Source organism: Melanerpes formicivorus, unplaced genomic scaffold (assembly GCF_026170545.1).
Source record: "Melanerpes formicivorus ecotype bairdi unplaced genomic scaffold, bMelFor1.0.p_v2 SCAF_28, whole genome shotgun sequence".
Taxonomy (NCBI): domain Eukaryota; kingdom Metazoa; phylum Chordata; class Aves; order Piciformes; family Picidae; genus Melanerpes; species Melanerpes formicivorus.
Window position 1 is genome coordinate 5225050 of NW_027142380.1, and position 21047 is coordinate 5246096.

General features: G+C 42.5%; 2 protein-coding genes across 2 annotated transcripts in view; both read left to right on the forward strand.

Annotated features, from left to right (window-relative positions):
* The first annotated feature begins 586 nt into the window (after window positions 1-586).
* On the forward strand, window positions 587-11384 carry KBTBD8 (kelch repeat and BTB domain containing 8). Its single transcript, XM_068154316.1, is given in 7 exon segments — window positions 587-609; window positions 611-768; window positions 771-841; window positions 843-957; window positions 3266-3476; window positions 4048-5162; window positions 7442-11384. Coding segments are annotated over 7 exon segments (2157 nt in total). The 3' UTR covers window positions 7906-11384.
* A 6581-nt stretch (window positions 11385-17965) lies between these two features.
* The window catches only part of LOC137449128 (monocarboxylate transporter 2-like), a 48225-nt gene continuing 45143 nt past the window's right edge, over window positions 17966-21047 (forward strand). Inside the window, exon 1 of the mRNA XM_068154318.1 lies at window positions 17966-18043. The gene's annotated coding sequence lies outside the window, so the exon portion shown is untranslated. The remainder of the gene's footprint in view (window positions 18044-21047) is intronic.

Below are 21047 nucleotides of genomic sequence, written 5' to 3' on the forward strand. Positions count from 1 at the left end.
ATTTTCTTCTGTTTGCCCTCCCCAGCTTTTTCTTTTTCTCCCCCCCATAACAAGAGCAATCAGCCACTGGAATAAACTCCCCAGGGAAGTGATGGAGCCCCCGACACTGAACACTTGCACAGTTTTGCCAGACAGGTTGCTGGGCCACCTTATCCAGGCTGTGCTTTTTACATGAAAGACTGGACCAGATGACCCTTGAAGTCCCTTCCAACCTGGTACTCTGATTGATTCTGTGGTGTGATGCTGTGGTATGATTCTGTGCTTTTCTGCTGGTTTCCCAGCAGTCGCCATGCTGTCTGCTCTCTGGCCTGTTGGTCAGGCAGCTTTTGGGAGAGTAGGTTAATGGTAACCTACACATACAAAGGCCCGGCCCCCTCATCCCTTTTGGGAAGCATGCAGGTCAGTGAGGACAGGAAGGAGGCAGCACAACAACTCATAAAGCAGGAATTGGGAGGCATTTGTTTATGTGGAGAGGCCATTTCTGCTGTGTCCCCCTGAACAGGAGCCCATCCTGGGGCAGGGTGCTCTGGAAGCTGCCCACATGCTCCAGCCGGGGGGGGGGGGGGGGGGGGGGGGGGGGGGCAATATGGCCGCTCCGCCTGAGGCCTCCCCTCTTCGTTGCTACGCGACGGGCGGAACCCGCCCCCCTCAGCGTCCTTCTGAAAACTACAAGTCCCAGGGAAGCGGCCAGGCAGGAACTGCAGCTCCCAGCATGCTTCTCGCACCCGGCGCGGGCACCGCCGGGGCCTACACTACATTTCCCGGCAGGCAACGGGGGCTGTACCCAATCAGCGCGGTCCAGGTTGGCGGGTTAGAGGAACGGGGTTGGCTTCCGCGGGAGTAAACGGGCCGCGGAGAGGAAGCGGCTCAGGGGAAGCGGTGCCGGTGACATTTCCTTTCGGGCCGCCCCCCTCTCCCGCTGCCGGAGCGGGGCCCCGAGAATGGCAGCGTTAGGAGGTCTGTGCCGCCGGGACACCGGGGCGGGGGAACGGGCTGAAGGGGTGGAGCGGCCTGTGGGGTGGGGCGTCGCACCCGGGGAGGGGTCGCTGCTGGGGGGTGTTGGGGCCTGTGTGTTGAGGGGTGTCTTTCGGGGGGCGCACGTAGAGGAAGGGTGTTGGGGCCTCTTTCTTAGTGGTTTCGGGGAGGGTGCTTCATGAGGGGTGTCCGTGGGGACCACCGTGTGAGGGAGGGGTGCTTCAGGCCCGTGGGATGAGAGGTGACTGTTAAAGATGGACCGGGCATGGGTGCGTGGATGAGGGGCCTGCGGTACGGGGTGTCTTTTCGGAGTGGGGAATGTGATAGCGGAGGAAGGTGTCTGTGGGGGATGGGATCATGGGCATGGGGTAAGAGACCGCCGGAGCGAGGGCCTGTGTGTGAGGAGAGAGCAGTACCGCGTGAACAGAGGTGTGCGGTGATACTGGGCTTTGTTAGGGTGGAAGAAGGGTTTCCTGTGAGGGACACCCTCACATTGTGATCTGTGTGAGGGTAGATGAGCCGAGATGTGGGAGCGGGGTTGTCCGTGGTGAAAGCCTTCTGTGAAGGGGAGTGGAGAAGGGAGGAGTGTCTGCGAAATTAATGTGGGGAGTATTTTGGAATGATATTTGGGAGGAACAGCGTTAAAAATTTGAGGTGCATGTGAGAGGATTATTGATAGAAGAAAAAGATGTTTAGGTTGGGAGGGAGAAAATAAATTAAGGTGATGAAAGTGACTGGATGGTTTTACAGAGTGAAAACTAATGTGGATTGGTAGAAAAACTGGAGTACATGGATGAGTATCTATACCAGCACTGGAAGCTGCCTGGATCTCATGCACTCACTGCCCAAGTGACTGGCAGGGTCAGAAAAGAACTATCCTCTGTCTTTGTTAGAAAGTAAATGACACTCTTCAGCCGTGATAGCTTTTATTGTACATTAAAGCTCTGCCAGGTAGGAAGTTTTGAAGCCAATTCAGTGAAGTATTATTTACTTGTAATTTACTCAGTGGTGATTAACATTGTTTCTGAACACATACAAGTACAGATTCTCCCTTTCCCCAATGATTGGTGCGTTTTGAATGTGGGAGCTTGGTTACTGTGGTAAAGCAAACTTTCCCTTTGTAGATCTTACCTTGAAGGGCGTGCTATTGTATTTGGGGAAAATAAAACAAAACAAAAACCAGTTTGAAGACTTTTCTAACAGTGTTTCGAAGAGACTCTAATAATATTTGGCCCTAAGCCTGCCGTGGGAAATGTGTATCCAACAGCAGCTTCCTACTGATTTAATTGTGACTATGCTCAAAGCTGTGTCTGATTCTGAGTAAGAGAATTGTAACTGCAGCGTATCACCACGAGTTGCAGTTTAAATCTCCTATTCAGCCTGAACATTGTTGTTCGCTGTCCTCTCTGCCCCTTTGTGTTGTTCAAAATGTGTTGCAGTCAGCAGCTTTACCTGATTTGCAACAGTTACCACCTAATGTTTTTCTTTTGAGCTTTTCTTTGTTGTTGTTGTTGCGCAAAAATGTTGTTGGTGTTACGAAACAGATTTTTGTGCCTGAGCTATTGCTCAATTTTTCACTTTGGGGTTTACTTCATTAGGCATATTGCATGTTACTTCGAAGCATATGCTTGGGTTCCTGTGTTTCAGCAGTGATCTGTGAGTTTTGTCACACCTCAGAAATTTTAAATGGCAATTGTGTTTTATTTGTAAAGAAAAGCGTGTCACCATCTATTCAAATTTATGCAAATTTAGGTTTGTTGCCCAATGTACTGTAGGGCTGTTTCTTCATGAGTCTGTGCTGTTAATCATCATGTTTGTAAGTTAGTAGCCAGTTCCTGTTTCATTGTATAGTTAAGTACATATAGACTTATGTAGTGGTGGTGTAGGTTGGAGGTTATATTTTATTCTTCTGCATTCTTTGCATTTCCCATTTTGTAAGTCAGTAACATTGTGATTCTTGACTTAATTTTCCTTCTCTCTGGTGATATGTAATAAATAGGAACTATTTATATGATTACATATGTTTTTCCTTAATGGAGATAATTTTGTAGGTTAATGGTAACCTACACATACATAAGGAAAGGGGAAAAAAATTATTGAGGTATGTTTATATCTTTGCTTACCTTTATTAGACTTGCTGTTGATGGCTGGTGACAGTGAGGAAATGTGGAAGACCAATTTGTGCTAATTGTTGTTTGCTCAGAGGGCTTTTTGGTGTTTGTGGGGGGTTGGTTTGTGGCCTTGTTTCTTCAGTTTTCATTTGTTAAACAGTTTCCATTTTACTTTGTAGAACCAAGTAAGTTTTCACAAACGCTGAACGGAATTCCTTCTTCAAACACAGTCAGCAGTGGAATGGACCCCTTCCATGCTTGCAGTATTCTTCAACAGCTTAAAACCATGTATGATGAAGGACAACTGACGGATATCGTAGTGGAAGTGGACCATGGAAAAACATTCTCCTGTCATAGGAATGTTCTTGCTGCAATCAGTCCTTATTTCAGGTACACTAGCCCATCATTCCAGTGGGAATCACCTATGCTAATATTCCATGTAACTGTCAGTAGTATAGTACAGCTTGTAAGAAAATACTACTGTTCTCTTGACATCAATGCATTAATAGTGCCTGTTGATCAAAGGTGAGTTTTGTTGGGGAAAATGTCATGGTATTTAAAAAACCAAACCAAAAATGCCTCTGGTTTGAGTGTGCCTTGGATACAGTAACTACATGTTTCCTTTTAAAGTTACATATTCTAGCATGCTGGCATATGCGTATGAAATAACATGTTCAGAGCTGCCTTGGATATGTCAAGAGCTTGGCTTGTAAATGGAATGAACTTCTACATGACGTTAGTGTGAGATAATTAAGCACAAAATCGAGCTTGCTCTGTTTTCAGTAAGTCTAGAACTGGTCTTGGATTGAGGTACCCAAATGCTGTTACATCGTATAGCATCATTTGTTGGTGCTGATACAAGGGCAGACACGTTGTGATTAGCTGTGTGCCATAATTTCCTTTCTTAGACCCGTAGCTAGAAGGTAAATACAAATAAACTGTTAATACTTTCTCTTTCTAGATCTATGTTCACTAGCGGCCTTACAGAGAGTACCCAGAAAGAAGTTCGTATCGTTGGTGTTGAAGCAGAGTCAATGCATTTAGTATTGAACTATGCATATACCTCCAGAGTAATGCTGACAGAGGCCAACGTCCAAGCTTTGTTCACTGCAGCTAGTATCTTCCAGATCCCTTCCATACAAGACCAGTGTGCTAAATACATGATCAGTCATTTGGACCCACAGAACTCCATTGGGGTGTTTATCTTTGCTGATCACTATGGTCATCAGGAACTCAAAGACAGATCACAAGACTATATTCGTAAAAAGTTTCTGAGTGTCACCAAAGAGCAAGAATTTCTTCAGCTGAGAAAAGACCAACTGATAAGTATACTCGACAGCGATGACTTAAATGTAGACAAAGAAGAATACGTTTATGACAGCATTATAAGGTGGTTTGAGCACGAGCAAAATAAGAGAGAAGTGCACCTTCCAGAAATATTTGCCAAATGCATCCGTATGCCTCTGTTGGAAGAGACATTTTTAGAGAAAATCCCTCCCATGTTTGCACAGGCTATGGCCAAAAGCTGTGTACAAAAGAGACAACATAGTGCCAATGGCTATACACAACGGCTTGGAATGACCGCTTCTGAAATGATCATATGCTTTGATGCTGCCCACAAACACTCAGGAAAGAAGCAAACAGTGCCTTGTTTAGATTCGGTCACAGGGAGAGTGTTTAAACTATGCAAGCCACCAAATGACTTGAGGGAGGTTGGAATTCTCGTATCTCCCGATAATGATATTTATATTGCGGGTGGTTACAGGCCAAGCAGCAGCGAGGTCTCCATTGACCACAGAGCAGAGAGTGATTTTTGGATGTATGATCACACTGGCAATAGGTGGATTCCGAAAGCTCCTTTGTTGCGAGCCCGAATAGGCTGCAAATTGGTTCATTGCTGTGGTAAACTGTATGCAATAGGTGGTCGTGTTTATGAAGGAGATGGGCGGAACTCACTCAAGTCTGTGGAGTGTTATGACAGCCGAGAGAACTGTTGGACGGCTGTCTGTCCGATGCCTGTAGCAATGGAGTTCCACAGTGCTGTGGAATATAAGGATAACATCTATGTGTTACAGGGTAAGGTGGTGTGACTGACTCTTTAGTGTTTATTGCAAGTGGGGGTTGTTTGATCCGAGTGTGCTCTCTTAGGTACCTTAGAAAACCAGGTTTCTTGGATGTTTTAAAGAGTGTTGTGGGATAACAAGTTGGGAAGAAAGCTGGGGAGAACAGAGGGTGAGGAAGAGTGAGGTTGCTGCTTGAGTTCTCATGCCCTGGGAATGCATCACTCAGTTGTAGTATTGAGTTACTGCACAAATGGCAATTTTGGTGCTGCTCTAAGTCAGCAGTATAGCATTAAATTTTACTGTGAAAATTCTTCAGTAGATCTTCTGTATCTGGGTGAAATGTGCTGATGCTGAAGAATGGATATTGTCCTGTGAGTTGCACTTTTTTTTATTTAGCTAAACCTGTGAATGTTCCTGGTGTCTGTATTATTGATGACTTGTAAAAGTCAATTAACTATGGTAGGTCTTCATTTCCTGCCCTACCCTGCTTTTTTGAAGGCATCCTGATAAGTGAGAAAGATGATTTATCTCTTTCTAGTTAGCCCTGTTTCTTTGGTCAGTAATTACAAGACTGCCTTTACATCCTCTCTTTCCATAAATGGTCAAGTTTATTGGTGTACTAGACAGATTCTTAAGTTAATAGAAATAATCATTATGGGAATGGACCAAATAATTTATTTTCACTTTATATTTCATATAAGATCTCCATATATTTGTGTGTGCACAAACCACCTAGCAGTCTGCATTAAATGTGCTGAGGCTGGTCTTTGAGGCTGTAGTGAGAGTCCCAAAAAGTGGGAAAGAAAGGGGAAGGGTGGGGGGTGTCTTGGTCATGTCTTGCTGAGAGCCACCTCTATGTGAACACCTGCAGAACTTGGGGTCTTGGGTCTGTACCAGCTCCCTGTTTGGGCCACTTCCCATACTGGATGCCACAGCCTAGAGAACCCTGTGAAGACACTGTTACTTACCAGAAGTCAAACTGATTTCTTGACTTCGTACTCCTGCCACTTGATAAAGTTCGTGGGTTTCCACATGATTTTCAGAGAGTTTTCTTCTTTTGTTCCCCTATCAGACTTGACTCTGGTGGTGGCTTTAAATAATTCTGTGGCACCAGCAAGTATGATAAAACCTTGATTGAGTTGCACAGAAGTAATATATTAAAAAAGTTAACTAAAGTTAACTTCCAATGATTTTTTTCTTGTAAGTTGGAAGTAAAGAGTGTTGAAATGCCGAGGGAACATGGGCATCAGTCACAGGAGATGACATTGTGGAACAAAACTGAATAATCAAACCATCTAAACTCTTAAGCTGTGCTCCACTCATTTTATTGTATTATTTCTGTATTCTTTGTTATACCTGAGGGGGAGCTTGGTTACAATTCTGAAAGTAGCCATGTGAGATGATATATAATTGAAATTATGCTGATACCTCGCAAACGTGAGGCCTTTCTTTTCCTGGGCTTCACAAAAGGAATGGTGGTCTTTATCCATGTTCTTTTCATTGAGTGTGCAGGCAACAAGCTTTCAGTCATCTGAAGCTCTGTTGTCTCCAGCCTGTAGGTGATACTGTCCTGTCAACAGAAGAGATATTTTCTAAGTTAATCACAGAGCTTATGCTGAACAGTAGCTTCCTGCAAGTAATCACCTCGCATCCTTTAAAGCAAATGGTTAATTCTAACTCTCTCATGTAGAGTGGTCTGCCTCAGCCCCAACCTGCATTTTAACTGCCAAGTAGTGGTTATTTAGGGACAGGGGATAGTCTAGCACTAGCAGTGATTTCTTCACTTAGAGTATACAAATCAACCACTCACCTGATACAATTAGCTTCAAAATCTGTGTGGATTACAGGACAATTATTTGCACAGGTTAATAACTTTCAGGCACTGAATTCTAAGACTCCACAGTCTGTAGGTGGCACGTCGTGAAGGTATTAAAGAATAAAACAAATACTTCAGACGTTTCAAGGCAGGAATCTTGAAAGGCTTTGTCCCAGATTGCTAAGCGTGGTTTAAAAGCAGTAAAGGCTAGCTAGGAAATATGCAGAACATTGTATCCTGATATGCTTCAGATTCCCTCTTCTTCATCTGGAACAGAATCTCAAAGTAGATTTTACTTGTGCTGTAAGGCACTTAGAAGAGATGGTGCAGGGGTTTTTGTTACAGGATCAAGGCTTTTAAAAAAGGGTAGACAGTTTCTGTCTGCAGAAGAACATCCCTGAAAGCTTAGTAGCTGCAGAATTGGTGTGCTGGAAATGAAATGTAAGTTATGTTTTATTTTTCCTCTCTCTTTTCAGGGGAATTTTTTCTCTGCTATGATCCTCAGAAGGATTACTGGGGATTTTTGACCCCAATGACTGTGCCTAGAATCCAAGGCTTGGCAACTGTGTACAATGACTCCATCTACTACATAGCTGGAACCTGTGGAAACCATCAGCGCATGTTTACCGTAGAGGCCTATGACATTGAACAGAATAAGTGGACTCGAAAGAAAGACTTTCCATGCGATCAGTCCATTAATCCCTATATAAAACTCGTACTCCTCAAAAACAAACTCCACCTGTTTGTCAGAGCTACTCAAGTCACTGTTGAAGAACACGTTTTCAGAACCAGCAGGAAGAATTCGCTCTACCAGTATGATGAGGTCACTGACCAATGGCAGAAAGTATACGAGACTCCAGATAGGCTCTGGGATTTAGGCCGGCATTTTGAATGTGTTGTTGCTAAATTGTATCCACAGTGTCTTCAGAAAGTTATTTAAATTTCCTTTCTTTTCTTTTCTTTTCTTTTCTTTTTTTTTCCTTTCTATCCTCTTTTTTTATTTTCCTTTTCTTTTAGTAACAGGCCTTAGTGGTTTCAGTGGTAACCTGATGCTAGAGAAAACATGTCTTAAAGAAAACAAAGAAATTCTGTCAGTATTTATTGTCAGCTGAAACAAGACAGGTGGTGGTTTTTTTTTTTGTGTATGGGGATGGGTGCTCTTTAAAGGTTGCAGTCTGGGGAAGGATTTACTGCTTCAGTTTCATATTTACTGATGTTTTCCTGGGAAATGAGAAGGAGGTTACAAAGTGCAATTATCAGCATTTTTTTTTCTGGTAAACACTTAGTCATGTCACACTAGAGGGGTGTTTGTGTGGTAAGAGCAAATGAAGTGGAAGAGCCAGGATAACTATGCACTACAGTGAAAGAAAATCTAGCATTAATAACTGAGGATGTCCAAGATGTTTTGAAGTGACTTTTCTTCTTCTTTTTTCTTCTCCTTTTTTTTGTTTAATACGGGTAAAATTTGAGGCAATATCACTGAGTTCGATTTTTGTTACTGTTTGGGTTTTTTGGTTTTGCTTTTGACTTGAGATTAAAAGTACCTGGGAATGGTATATCCTGATTTGTAATGATCTTCTTTTTTTGTTGTTTTTTTCCTTCTTGTGCTGTTTTTGAAGTCTGTTAAGATGTTTGTGGTGGTATTTGTGCACTACAGTTTAGGAGGAAAAAGTCGAGTCAGAATTGGAACATGGAGTACCTTTGCCTGAACAGAGGCCTGTTCAGATTGCTGTACCACTTCCTGTCTATGGATTTTTGTTAAAATTGAACTTAATGGTAGGGGAAGGGGGTGTGGGGGGGGTGTGGGGAAGTCCCAACACCTGTTTTTTGCCACATAGATGTAGTGCTGTAGAAAAAGCAAACAAATGAAAAACACAACATTTTTCTACCTTTTTTTGTTTTTGGACACTGCTTAATTTTTATTTTATTTCTTTTTTTTTTTTTTTTCATCCCATAAAGGGCTTTAACCCAAAATGTTGATGGTGCTAGTACATTTTTAATACTCATTTATCTGAAATGGGCTAGCCTTATGCTACTGTTTAAGACAGCCTGGTATTTTTCACGGAGTGTGTGTCTATGTCTCGGGCCCTGTCCTGTCATCATAGTGTCTTTTTTAACATAACATTTTTACAGCAGTGATATTCTTGCACAGAATGGTGACAGGATATGGCCTTAATAATAATTGATTACTCTTTTTTTTTTTTTCTTCCTCTTTTTGTGTGGAGTGTTCATTCTGTCTCAGCTAAAGTGCAGTGCTATGTGCAGAGTTGGCATGTGCTCCAGTAATTTGGAAAACTGTGGCTTAACTTTACAAGTTGTTTTTCTTTTCTCCCAGCAGTCAAGCTCTCAAATACTTTCTACTTCATTCTGATCTATAATGTGAAAATTTGCACTACTGAGCTGTCTTCATTATCTGGTGTATTAAAGCAAAATTGACAATAAGTGTGCGTGGTTTAAGTAATCATAGATGAAATATAGAATAGGGATCAAATATCTTGCAACACTTTTCTCTATGTACTTAACATTTAGCTTACTTTTAAGAATATGTTCAAAGTTCAGCCTCTACTTCAGTAGTGAAAGCTGGATTTAAAAGGGAAGAAGTGAATCCTAAAACTTACCAGCTGTAATATGCTGGGTTTAATTTATTACAGCTCTAATTTTTGTGGGGCTGTGAGTATGTTTTCTTTCTCTTTCCTATTTTCCCAAATGGACCTAGGTAAACCAGTTCACTTGAAATGGCAGTGGTCATTGCTGGTTGTAAGTGCTTACCATTATCTGGCTTAACAGCTGATATTTCAGTAAGCCAAATATTTAGCTCCTTGTTTATCCCCCTGGCATGGCTGAGGATTTGGATAATAATTGTTTACTATGTGGTCTTACTGTTCCTGAAAGGAGTCTTTCTAATACATGAAAGTACTTGCCTGGTTCCACTTCTTAATTCTTGCACAAAAGTGTTTAAAAGGCAAAACCAGAAAAAACTGTGAAGTGAAATGGAGAAGGAAAAAAAACAAGATGCCTCTTTGCATTACATACCTCATCTTCCAGAGACTCGCCAAACCGCTTCTCTCAAACGCGAGCACCTGAATTTGTCCGCTGAAGTTAAGTGGACAATTCTTGCTGAGACTGCATTTTCCAGCAGCGTTGAGGTGTGTTGTTTCTTTGTGTAGTTTTCTTCTGGATACTTTTATGTATCTCCATAGCCAAGAATAAGAGTTGTTTGGGGTTTTTTGGGGTGTTTTTTTTTGGTTGTTGGTTTGTTTTCTTTTCTAGTAAGTGCACCTAATTTCATTTAAAAGATGATCCTTAGTCCTTGGCTAGCTCTCCTTGTGCTGTCGTAGGCCTCTAGCTGCAAGCTTTCTGAAGCACCCTCCCTAACAGTGTTGCATTTGTGTGTAAACTTTTTTTTTTTGTTGGTTTGGCCAAGTGTTATGTAACTTTTTTTTGTTGGTGTTTTTGTTTTGTTTGGTTTTTTTTTTTTTTTAAAGCTTGGTTGACTATTTACAAAACTTGCTGCTTTTTGACAATCTATATTTATTTGGTAGAACAAATTTCAATATATTACTTGAAACTATGAAATAGAATTGAGTTAGCAGTCGACTGGTCGTGTGATGTATAGAAGTAACAATATGCTGTGGTTAATTCTGCAGTAGGTTTGTTAATTTTGTTTATCTGCACTAAAGTACGAAGATCTCCATTCTGTTCAACCATTCAAACCGAGGATGTGATCCAAGCCTGTCATGTGTGTAAAAGCTAAATCCTGGAACTTGCTGTGGGAGTAGAATATACTACATTTTGTGCATGAGGACTTTGTTCAGAGAGAGGAACGTAGCTGTGACATTTTGCCAATGCTCAAAAGAGTCTACATTTTGCTGAAAGTCAGATTCCTGGTCAAGTTTTGCTTTAGTTGGGCTTAAGTAAACTTGCACAGCACAGGAAAAACCAACAATGCACCAAAGGTACTGGTAATATTTAAACAGTAATCTGTACATTTGCTCCACTCGGTATATATATTTTTTTTCTGCATTCATTTCTTTCCCTTTATTAAATGAATTTCTAGCATTGTAAGGACTTCCATAAGTGTAAATCTCTTTTTTCCAAAAGTTGTTAGTTACTTTAGGATGAAACATTTTGTAACTTCCACTCGATTCCATCAGTGAAACTTAGAATAACTAAAAGCGGTTTCGGCGCAACCAAACGCGCGGCGTGCGTATGTTCCGCGAGAAGTCGAAGAGCTCCCTGTCCGTAAGGCTGTTTAGAAAGGCATCCAACATTCAGTGCTCAGGTATGTTAGTAAGAAGTACTGTAGTCCTCTGAGGGCAAACGTGTGGATTTTTAAACATTTTGCCATAATTGCACAATTTTGCATTTTTACTTAATGTCATGTTATGTTTCTTAAAATAAACCTATTGTTGAAATACAGCGGAGTGCAGCTGGTTTTCTGAGCAGTCTCTTGCCTACACTTCAGTAAATGCCTGAGAATTGAACTGCGCTGGTGTGTCTCAGCTGTGTGTAGTGTCACATGTCAGTGGTTTTCAAAGTGGCGCTGCACTGTTGCTAAGGGGTGGAAGATGCTTTGTTCTGACTTTTTTTATTTGTCTTGTCTCTTTCCTTGCAGCTATCCAGGTCTAGCTTCTTGTTTACTTACACACAGGCAATGTTGTCTTTTCTTTCCTCCCCACCTTTGGCTGGAGCTGACATCCTGGTAGGAACTTTAAGTAGGGCTTTCTAATCTGATAATACTGTATGCTGAAAACCTTGAAATGCTCTGTACTGCATTTCCCAGCTTCCTTACTTAGTAGGAAAGTTACATCCAGGTGGTAAAAGGGATGTAGATTGTAAAGGAATCTGCTGCAGAGCTGAGAATGAGAAGCCCGCTCTCCCCTAAGCCAGACTCCAGCATTATGTGTGACTTCTGATGTGGTGATAGCACTTGGCACATCTGCTTGTAAATTAAACCTTTTTTATTTGAGAACCTTTGGTTGCTTTCAGAGTCTGTCTAATGGCTTCAGTGGTGATGCTACGTCATTGCAGCCTGGGAAAACAGCATGAAGTTTTCCTGTTTGGGAAGGAGCTCCTATTGTCAGGTTCTTGCAGGCATTATTTCCGCCCCCTCACCCCAAGATGAAACCTGTCTGGGTGTGATCTGAAGACTCTTCACCTGGCAGTTTGGTCACAACAGAAACCAGTCAGGAATATGGGCTAGTGGTGGTTGTGTGTTTTCAGATGAACTGTTGCCACGTACAGTCAGCAGTCAGACTGGGCTGGCTGTCTTGGCTCTCCATGCAGCAGGATGATGTGGCTAACTGCTCATAAACTATGCAGTACAGTACTCACCTTCCTGGAGTCTGCTGCTTGATGCTCACAGACGTGGTCCTGGTCATCAGTTCAGAAAAGCACACTTCTTCCAGTCAGACCAAATATCAGCCTGCAGCTCTTCAGTTACAGTGTCCAAGTCTCAGCCTCTTTACCTAGTCACTGGTTTATTTTGTGTGATGGAAGGATTGTTCCTTGTCCAGTTGAGTTCCTTTCCACCACCAACACGTACTGGACAATCTTGATGTCTTTTCTGTTTGCAGCCCCCTGTCGCTGAGAGGACTTCTCCAGAATCAGCCAGCAGAGCAAAGGCACTGACTACTTGCCTTCCTTCATTCCTATCCAGATCTGCAACTGCTCTGTTAAATATCAGGGATATGCCCTCTTGAAAATCTAGCAGAAAAAGGGATGAGCAGGTAGGCTTGCTCTACAACTTCTTTTAGTGTGCTGAAAATCAACAGCATGCACAACAATCCCCATTCTCTACTTGCTTCCATATCCATGGACTCACCTGAGGCTGTGAAATACTGTCTGGTCTTAGGCAGATGTGTCTAACTAGATTTGACTGTACTTTCACACTGTCTTGAGTTTTCTAATAGTGGCTGTGAATCCAAATTGTTTATCCCCAGTGTGGAGTTTGCAGCTGTGGTTACCAAATAATTGAATGCTAACAGCATCCTGACCTAAATTTCCCTGTCTGCTGTCTCCTTCATTGGGAGTACCTTTGCTCTATCCAAAACTCTGAGAGTTTATAGAGGAGGATCATCTACTGCCATGTGATGATTTTGCAACATGCTAGTATGTAATGATCTGTTGGGACTTAAACCAAGAAAGAGCTGAAGCTGATGAGAACAAAGAAGAGAGAACTCCCTCTGTGATCTCTGAGGGAAAAAGTTCTGTCAGACTGCAAGAAAAAGATAAGGAAATTACATCAGCTTCCTGAGGACAAATCCAATTACCTCAGGGTCCACAGTCTGGACAAAGCTGAAGCTTCAGAAGATAACTAGAATTACTATCTCTTTATAAGGTCAGGATTTTTTTAACTGGAGAGGAAAAGAAACTGATGTGGGGAGTTGTAGCAGAAGCCTTAGTGAGGCCTCACTCTTCAGATGTGTCTGAATGGTTCTTGTGTTTCACTTCAGTGCTTATGACTCCTTCAAAAAGATGTCACTGTAGCTCTTGACCTAAGTAAGCTGTTATCTGCTTTATGAAAGACATTTATTGAGATATCTGCAAACTTCCAGCTAAGGCATCTAAGTCATAGCTGGAAGGCATGCTGGGTTTGTAATGGCCAGCAACAGGGACCAGAGCCAAAACTGAGACAAGAGTAGTTTGGCCACGTTCTTTGATTCTCTAATTTTTCTTTTGCTCTTATGGCAAAAAAAGAGGTAAATTTATTTGCCCCCCGTGCCCCAAATTTTCCTAGTAGCTCTTGTGACACTCTCAATGCTTGGCATGCATTATAATGGGAGGTGAGGCACAGCAAGTGGTGAGAGAACTTTGAAGGGTCAAGTTAACCTATTCAGATCCTCGTACCTCACAGCTAACTAAAGGACCCATTTTAGCACAGTTTTGCAAATCATTACACCCTCTAAGGGTCAGAGGATCTTCCTTCTTTGGACACTAGTATAAATTCCAATACATTTTTTTGAAGAGAGAAAGAGGTGGGTGGTTAAACTTTCTCTGTCCTGAGAGGGGTGAGAAGCTTTTCTGACAATGTTGTTTTTCCTTTCAGACATGCTTTGGGAAGGAAGGCATGTTGTTTTGAGAGCATCTGCTGGAGGAATGGAATGCATATATACACCCCAAAAACAAAGTAGCATTACTTAAATGACGTACCACATTTGTTCAATGGCAGTCCACTTAGATGCTTCCACGTTCTTCATAGCTGTGGGGCTACACTTGTGTGTGCTACATACAAGGGGATATCTCACATTTTGGCACTCCTGTGCAATCAGTAGGTGGAGAAAGAACCACCCAGCTGTTGCTTTCTCCTTATCTCTTTGCAACATGTCCCTCTTTCTCTGCCTCTTGAAAGGGGAAGAGTTAGACCAACAAAACTTGAGCCTCCCCACTTACTTAAGATCTGGTTAAGGTCCCATGTACCTCACTACTGATTTACATCTTCCTGCACTTTACACAAATAATGATGCCAATAGCCACTGTAAGAGGCAGGTATTTATTAACCTTAGTGAAGTTTATGTGTTCAAGCTATGGTTTAAAGAGTTACTTCATCAAAACTAACTGATTTCTAATGTGTCTCTCCACAGTGGATTTGCTGGAGCATATCAAAGGTGGTATTTGTCAGCTTTCCCTTACAGGAGCTGGCAGGGGCATCTCTTTCCTTTTTAGCCAACTAATACCACACAAAACCTGTACAGACTCTTTACGTCTTTGAAAGCTTTGGCCCTTCACAAAACAAGCTGAACCAGACACCATCTCAGAATTTGGGGCGTATGTGGTAGTATTTAGTGAGAGTGATTGAGCACATGTACAAAGTCCTAAATGCTGTGGGTTTTTTGGGGGGAGGGGGGGAAAAAACACCAGAAATTCCCACTTGGAGAACATCTAGAGGGTTTTGACTGTTTTTGACGGGCTAGGCAGCTTCTGACATGTCATAGGTTTTGAGTAAAAAAGGCATGGATCTGTCTGAAGAGGAGCAAAAAGAAAAACAGATAAAGCATGGTGTCTTGAGTGATGGCACAGAAGAACCATTGGTGCATGCAATTCTATAACAGTGGATCATAAGTTTCACCTGCATCCTGCCACTTTCTACCTGGACATAACCTAGCTCCACAACCCCAACAGTTGAATGGGACAGGAGGCTGTGGGCCCCAAGGCCAGCTACCACCTTCAATCTGCAGTCTGACCTGTTAAAATGTGCTTATTTAGATCTTTAAGTGTCACAGAGTATGTGGAAATGATAACATGCCTGTAAAACATCAACCAAAATAGTACCAAATAAACCCATTTAAAGGAATGCTCTCTGCTTTCCTCTGTCTCCATAGACCTGTGTGTGACCTCTGTTCTGCAGCTCTTAACTGTCACAGAGAGCTGGCACTATCCAGTCCAAATGCAAGAAGCATGAACTGTATGCTCAGTTTGTGCCAAATGTCTCTATTTTGCTGACACACATATAGATATTATATGCAAATTCACTTCTCAATCTCATTAATTAGATTTGAAGCCAAGCTGTTATGTGATACAGAAGCTGCAGAAAACAATATTTGCACTTAAAATTTGCATTGCTCCATACCCTTCCCCTTTGAGTCTGTTCATTTTCCTTCAGAAAGTGTTTTCTTCCAAAAGTTGAGAGGCAGGAATATTTGGTGAGCATCAAACTGACCACCTCCCACAGCCAATAGACAAAGTGTTTAAATGGTATGAACTGTGCACATTTGAATTTTGTTTTTCTTAAACAAAGGAAATAAAAGATACTTCATGTTTTGCATTAAAACTAGTATATGGAGACCAGGTGTTCAGGAAAGAGGAGCCATCTGGTTAGTTATTCAAACTTCAATTTTTAATGGGCCCATGGAATGATAAAGGAAAGTTTCTGCTGCTTTTGTCCAGCTTGATCACTGATGGAGGTGATCAAGGTTTTCCCAAGTGATTTTTGAGAAGCCATCTCAACAGTTTGAATCATGTCTGAAGTGCATACAAATGGTTACTGGGCTGTAACTTTCAGCAGAAACCCTTAATGTAGGCAGTTGCTATTAACACAGAGATGGAAGGAGAGACAATGTAGTTTAACAAAGCCAAATTCATGTTTTGATTTGGTAAAACACTGGCCTAGAATGGCTCAGAGCCAAGGGAGCTGTCAAGTGTCTGCAAGCACAGGAGAAAGCATGGTTTTGGAAGAGCAGCAGTGCAGAAGCTCCTATTAAGTAACTTCTGAAACTCTAAAGGAATTTCACCTTTTGCAATGCCATTAAGTTTTTCCAACAACATTATTCCAAATGCTGTAGCGTTGAAAGGAACACCTCCTCTGAACTCCAGGTCTGGTGTGACTGCAGCCTCTTCCATAGGCAGCTTCTGAAAACCTCCTATGGGACAGAGCACAGCAGACCACATGCCTCTAGAACAACCTGTAATGAATTCTCCTAGCACCTCTGGAGCCTTTAAGGAGTTACTCCTTTTAGAAGACAGGCAAACACCAGATATTCTTGCTGTATTTCTGGTTGTAAAACATTTTTGTAAAGAATAACTGGTAGAAGCTGGGGCCAGGGAGGTAGAAAGGAGTGGAATATAAGATCAATGAGACCAATTAGTATTCTCTCCCTGACAGTGAGTTAGTGGTGGATACCTGGGAGACCAGAGTGGACCTACCTGCCAGTGCTCCCCAGTCTCCAGCAATTTTCAGTCCACAATGCCAGAGGTGGCATCTTTGTATTTAATAGCCCTCAGTGGATTTCTTCCAAGAATTCATCTTGCTGTCTTTTGACCACTGGAGACAATTTTATCACGCTGTTACTATAGGCTGGTAGAAGAGTCTTTTACGTGGGAGGGGTGCATCTGTGCCTTGTGTTTGTGAGACGAATGTCTGAGCTGGCTGCGATAGCACTGGTAACAGCCTTTCCTACTGACCTGAAGTAGGAGTTGTGGGATGCATTTGTTGTGTCCTTGCAAAGATAGTGTTTTTGCAGGGGCAGTATGAAACAGCCTGGATGGCTGCATGTGGCTGCAAGGCAGGAAATATGGGCTACAGTAAATGCTGACTGCTGCAATGTCAGCTTGAATGAACCATTTTCCTCTTTGACTCTGTTTACCTTTTTGCTGAGATTTCTACTCGGATTGGATGAGAACATTACCTTGCCTCACCTACAGTCAGCTTTTTTTCCTGCTTTTCCTTGTGCTTAAGCAGTGTGTTGCAGCACCTGGGTTATAAAAATGGCAAGAGAACATTTTAAATCCCCCAAATGGGGATTTGCAACCAAATCTTGTGAAACTGGGTCATATAAATCTCCATGAAGTGTGGACTTGCATTGTGGATGTTGCTTGCTCACTAGTCAAGTCAACTGCTTGGTTACTGACAAGAAACTCAGGAAGTTTCTCTACCACTTGCCCTCACTCCAGGGTGAAATTTACCCCTTAGTAAGTGTTGCTGTGGCCTGTGAATCCCTTCTTTTGTTCTTGAGTGATCAAAATAGGTCTGATGCGGGGTTTTAGGTGACCCAGAGGTCATGCAAGAGGATTTAATCCAGAAGGATAAAACTGCTATAGCAGGATGGACAAAGACATGGGCTCTCCATGTGCACATTCTCCTGGAGGAGAGTGGGAGGAGAGCCTGCAGAGATGTCATGAAGAAAGAATAAGTTAATATGTACAGGGAAGAGAGTGAGGCAGGAAAAGAGATAGCTGACAAATAATTTATTAACACAGAGAGAGAGAGATCTGAGAGAGGCCATCACTCGGAGCACTGCAAATAGGGGGTTTGCCCTGAATTTATCCCTGATGAGCAAAGGGTCAGACCTGTCCATGAAAGGTTAGTTAACGTGGGTTGTGGCTGCCTTTGGATGTAACTTGAGGGGTCAGGTGACAGAGAGTGTTGGAAATTACAGAAAGGTCTTGCATCTGAGGATACAGCCTCTGATCTCAACCTTTGATCTCAGCTGCATCTGGGGTGGGGGAAGAGTTCAGCAGGTGGCTTTAAAAGCTGAGCAGGTCACTGCCAGGGAAGCCAGAAACTGGAGTGCCCCAGGGAGGGGAGTCCAAGCGGTTCTCAGCGCTGCCAGTGAGCGAGCAGTCCCACCAAAGGGCGGGCGGTGAGTTTGTGTCTGCTGCATGGCGGCTTGCTTGGGTTGAGGGGAACTTGGCACCAAGGAGTCCCTGGATCAGCAGCTGAAGCTGCATTAGATGGGCATGATTTGTCATGGCACTCTCATTTAACAATGAAGAAACCCCAATCAAGTAAAACAAGTAGAGAAGTAGTGTAGTACAAGAATAGTCCTTAGTTGATTTGGCTTACAGTATAGAGGACTGTAATTGTATGTTTACAAGCCCTATGAGAGAGGCTGAGGCAGTTGGGGTTGTTTAGCCTGGAGAAGAGGAGACTCAGGAGAGATCTTATTGCTCTCTACAACTACCTGAAAGGAGGTTGTAGCCAGGTGGGGGTTGGTCTCTTCTCCCAGACAATGAGCAACAGAACAAGAGGACACAGTCTCAAGCTGCGCCAGGGCAAGCTTAGGCTGGAGGTGAAAAGAAAGTTCTTCACAGAGAGAGTAAGTGGTCATAGGAATGTGCTGCCCAGGGAGGAGGTGGAGTTACTGTCCTTGGAGGTGTTCAAGAGGGGATTGGACATGGCATTTGAAGCCATGGTTTAGTTAGTCATGAGGTGATAGGTAATAGGTTGGACTTGATGACCTCTGAGGTCTTTTCCAACCTTGTTGATTCTGTGATTCTGTTGATGTTGGTTCCAAAGAACAAAAGTTCAATAAATGAAGGAATGAAGATGGTGATACCAAGTGGATTGAGACCTAAGGGCCTTGGCTGTGCGAGAGACCTGGACTTTCTTCATTTTGAAGTTGTTGATAGTAGCCTTAGCCAGCTTCCTAAAGAGGAGGGAAGAATAGTGGATAAAGGAGATTCAGATATGGCCAATGAATAACTGTGGAACAAAACAGTAATAGGAATAAAGCAGGAAGTCTAAAGGGAAGGGTGAGTGGAGAAATGGAAAGTCCAAACGTGTGACTTCACAAAAAAGGAAAGAGAGGTAAAATGAGAGAGCCTACAACTGAATTTGAGTCAGACCATGGCTATACAAAGCCAGACTATGATTTTTCCACTGCTACAATAAAAGGTGAACAGAGAGGTGGGGATTTCAATGCTCTTTGTGTGAAGCAAAGATAAAACATGACATGGATTAGGATGATCACCATTTCTCTAGGTGAAATGGGTTAATCTCAAAGATCTGGCAAATGAGATTCTATGCACAACACAGCTGGGGAGCAGAAAATGAAATACAAATTTCCAAGTCACATTAAATGACCTGAGACATTACAAGTTTGTAATTTTACTTCAGTGGTGTGGCAGGGCCTGAACAGTATCGAGGGGGAAAGCAAGCATGGCCCTGCAGGTAAATGGGCATTGAAAGAAGAAAATAAGAGCTTCTCAGAGGACATCAAACAGCTTAAATCAGGAAGGAATATCAAAATGTAACAGTTTTCCATGGTGTGGATGTTGGAGAAGGAGCTGTTATGGTGCCACGTGGACATTAAGAACAAACCTGTGGAAGATGGGAGGGCTGGTGCAGAGGAGCCTTGAGGTAACAAAGATATGGCTAAGAAGGTGATAATGGAAGGGGTAATGCCCCATGAGCAAAGGATCCCAGGGCCCTCCTTGGTGTTGATGTCCTCCCCTTAGGTGCGACAGGAGAAATGAGGGGAGAATATGGAGGTATCACATTGCTGTCTGCTCATTACTCAGGCTGTTAAATAATCCCTGAAGTTCAGTTCTTCCAAGACAGCCTCTGGAAGTTTGTTTTACAGCCAGGGAAGTAAGAGTCAATTGCTGTGGTTTTTATTTTTTAACGTCCACTACATTTTCATTTAACTTCTTTGGGGCTTCTGCATTAGGTAGGGATTTGCCTTGATGTAGGGAAGTTGGACAATGAGGCTGCTACCATAATCTGATTTTATGCTAATGTCTTCTCCACAAATCAAGTAATTAAACAAAAAAAAAAATGAATTTGAATGAACAAATAATTCATGGTGTGAGACTTCTAAAGGTGCTGCAGAATTCGTTGCAGTTTTACAAGCAGAATGAATTGATGGTTATAAAAAAAGATAACCTTTCTTGTTAATCCCTGAAAATATATTTACATTACAGGCTCAACCTTTTTTGTTTAAAGGAGTGACATAAAAGAAAATTGAATGTGAGGGCTCTGAGAATTTTTGCGTGTCCTAAAGTTAGTAGACTGTGAATACCAAACCTAATGTTAAATAAGGAAACATGTCCTCATTATGCTTCCCCCTTTATTTTGCCCAATTCCAGAGCCACTAGGCTGTGTCGATGTTTTTGGGGGGAGCTTGGTATTCTCCATAATATTTGAATGTCCTAAATTGGATAGAATAGCCATAAACGAAAGAGACTGCAATGAAATGCATGTTGGGTAAGTTATAAAAGCTCTTAAAGGTCGAGTTACAACTGAGTTTTGCTCATCTGCTTCGGACAGAGGTCTGGGGCAGTAGAGATTTTCCTTTATGTTAAGGCTGACTAGTTCTTCCATGTGTGTTTGCTAGGTAGCCCTTGGAGCAACTAAGTGAAGAGTGCAGCTGCTTTTGACCCATGTAAAGGGTGCTGTCAAGTGAGGGTACAGACTGACATGGGTTTTCATTACTGGAAGTGTTTAGGAAGAGACTGGATGGGGTGCTTGGTGCCATGGTTTATTTGATTAGATAGTATTGGATGATAGGTTGGACCCGATGATCTCAAAGGTCTATTCTATTCTATTCTATTCTATTCTATTCTATTCTATTCTATTCTATTCTATTTGCCCAGAGCAATGAGACTGGTGAGGGGGCTGGAGAGAAAGTCATATGAGGAGAGGTTGAGGGAGCTGGGGTTGTTCAGCCTGGAGAAGAGGAGTTGTAGAGGGGACCTTAATGCTCTCTACAACTACCTAAAAGGAAGTTGTATTCAGATGTGGGTCAGGCTCTTCTCCCAGGCAACTAGTGACAGGACAAGAGGGCATGGTATGAAGCTGCTTCAGGGGAGGTTTAGGTTAGATATTAGGAAGTACTTCCTCACAGAAAGGTTGATTAGGCACTG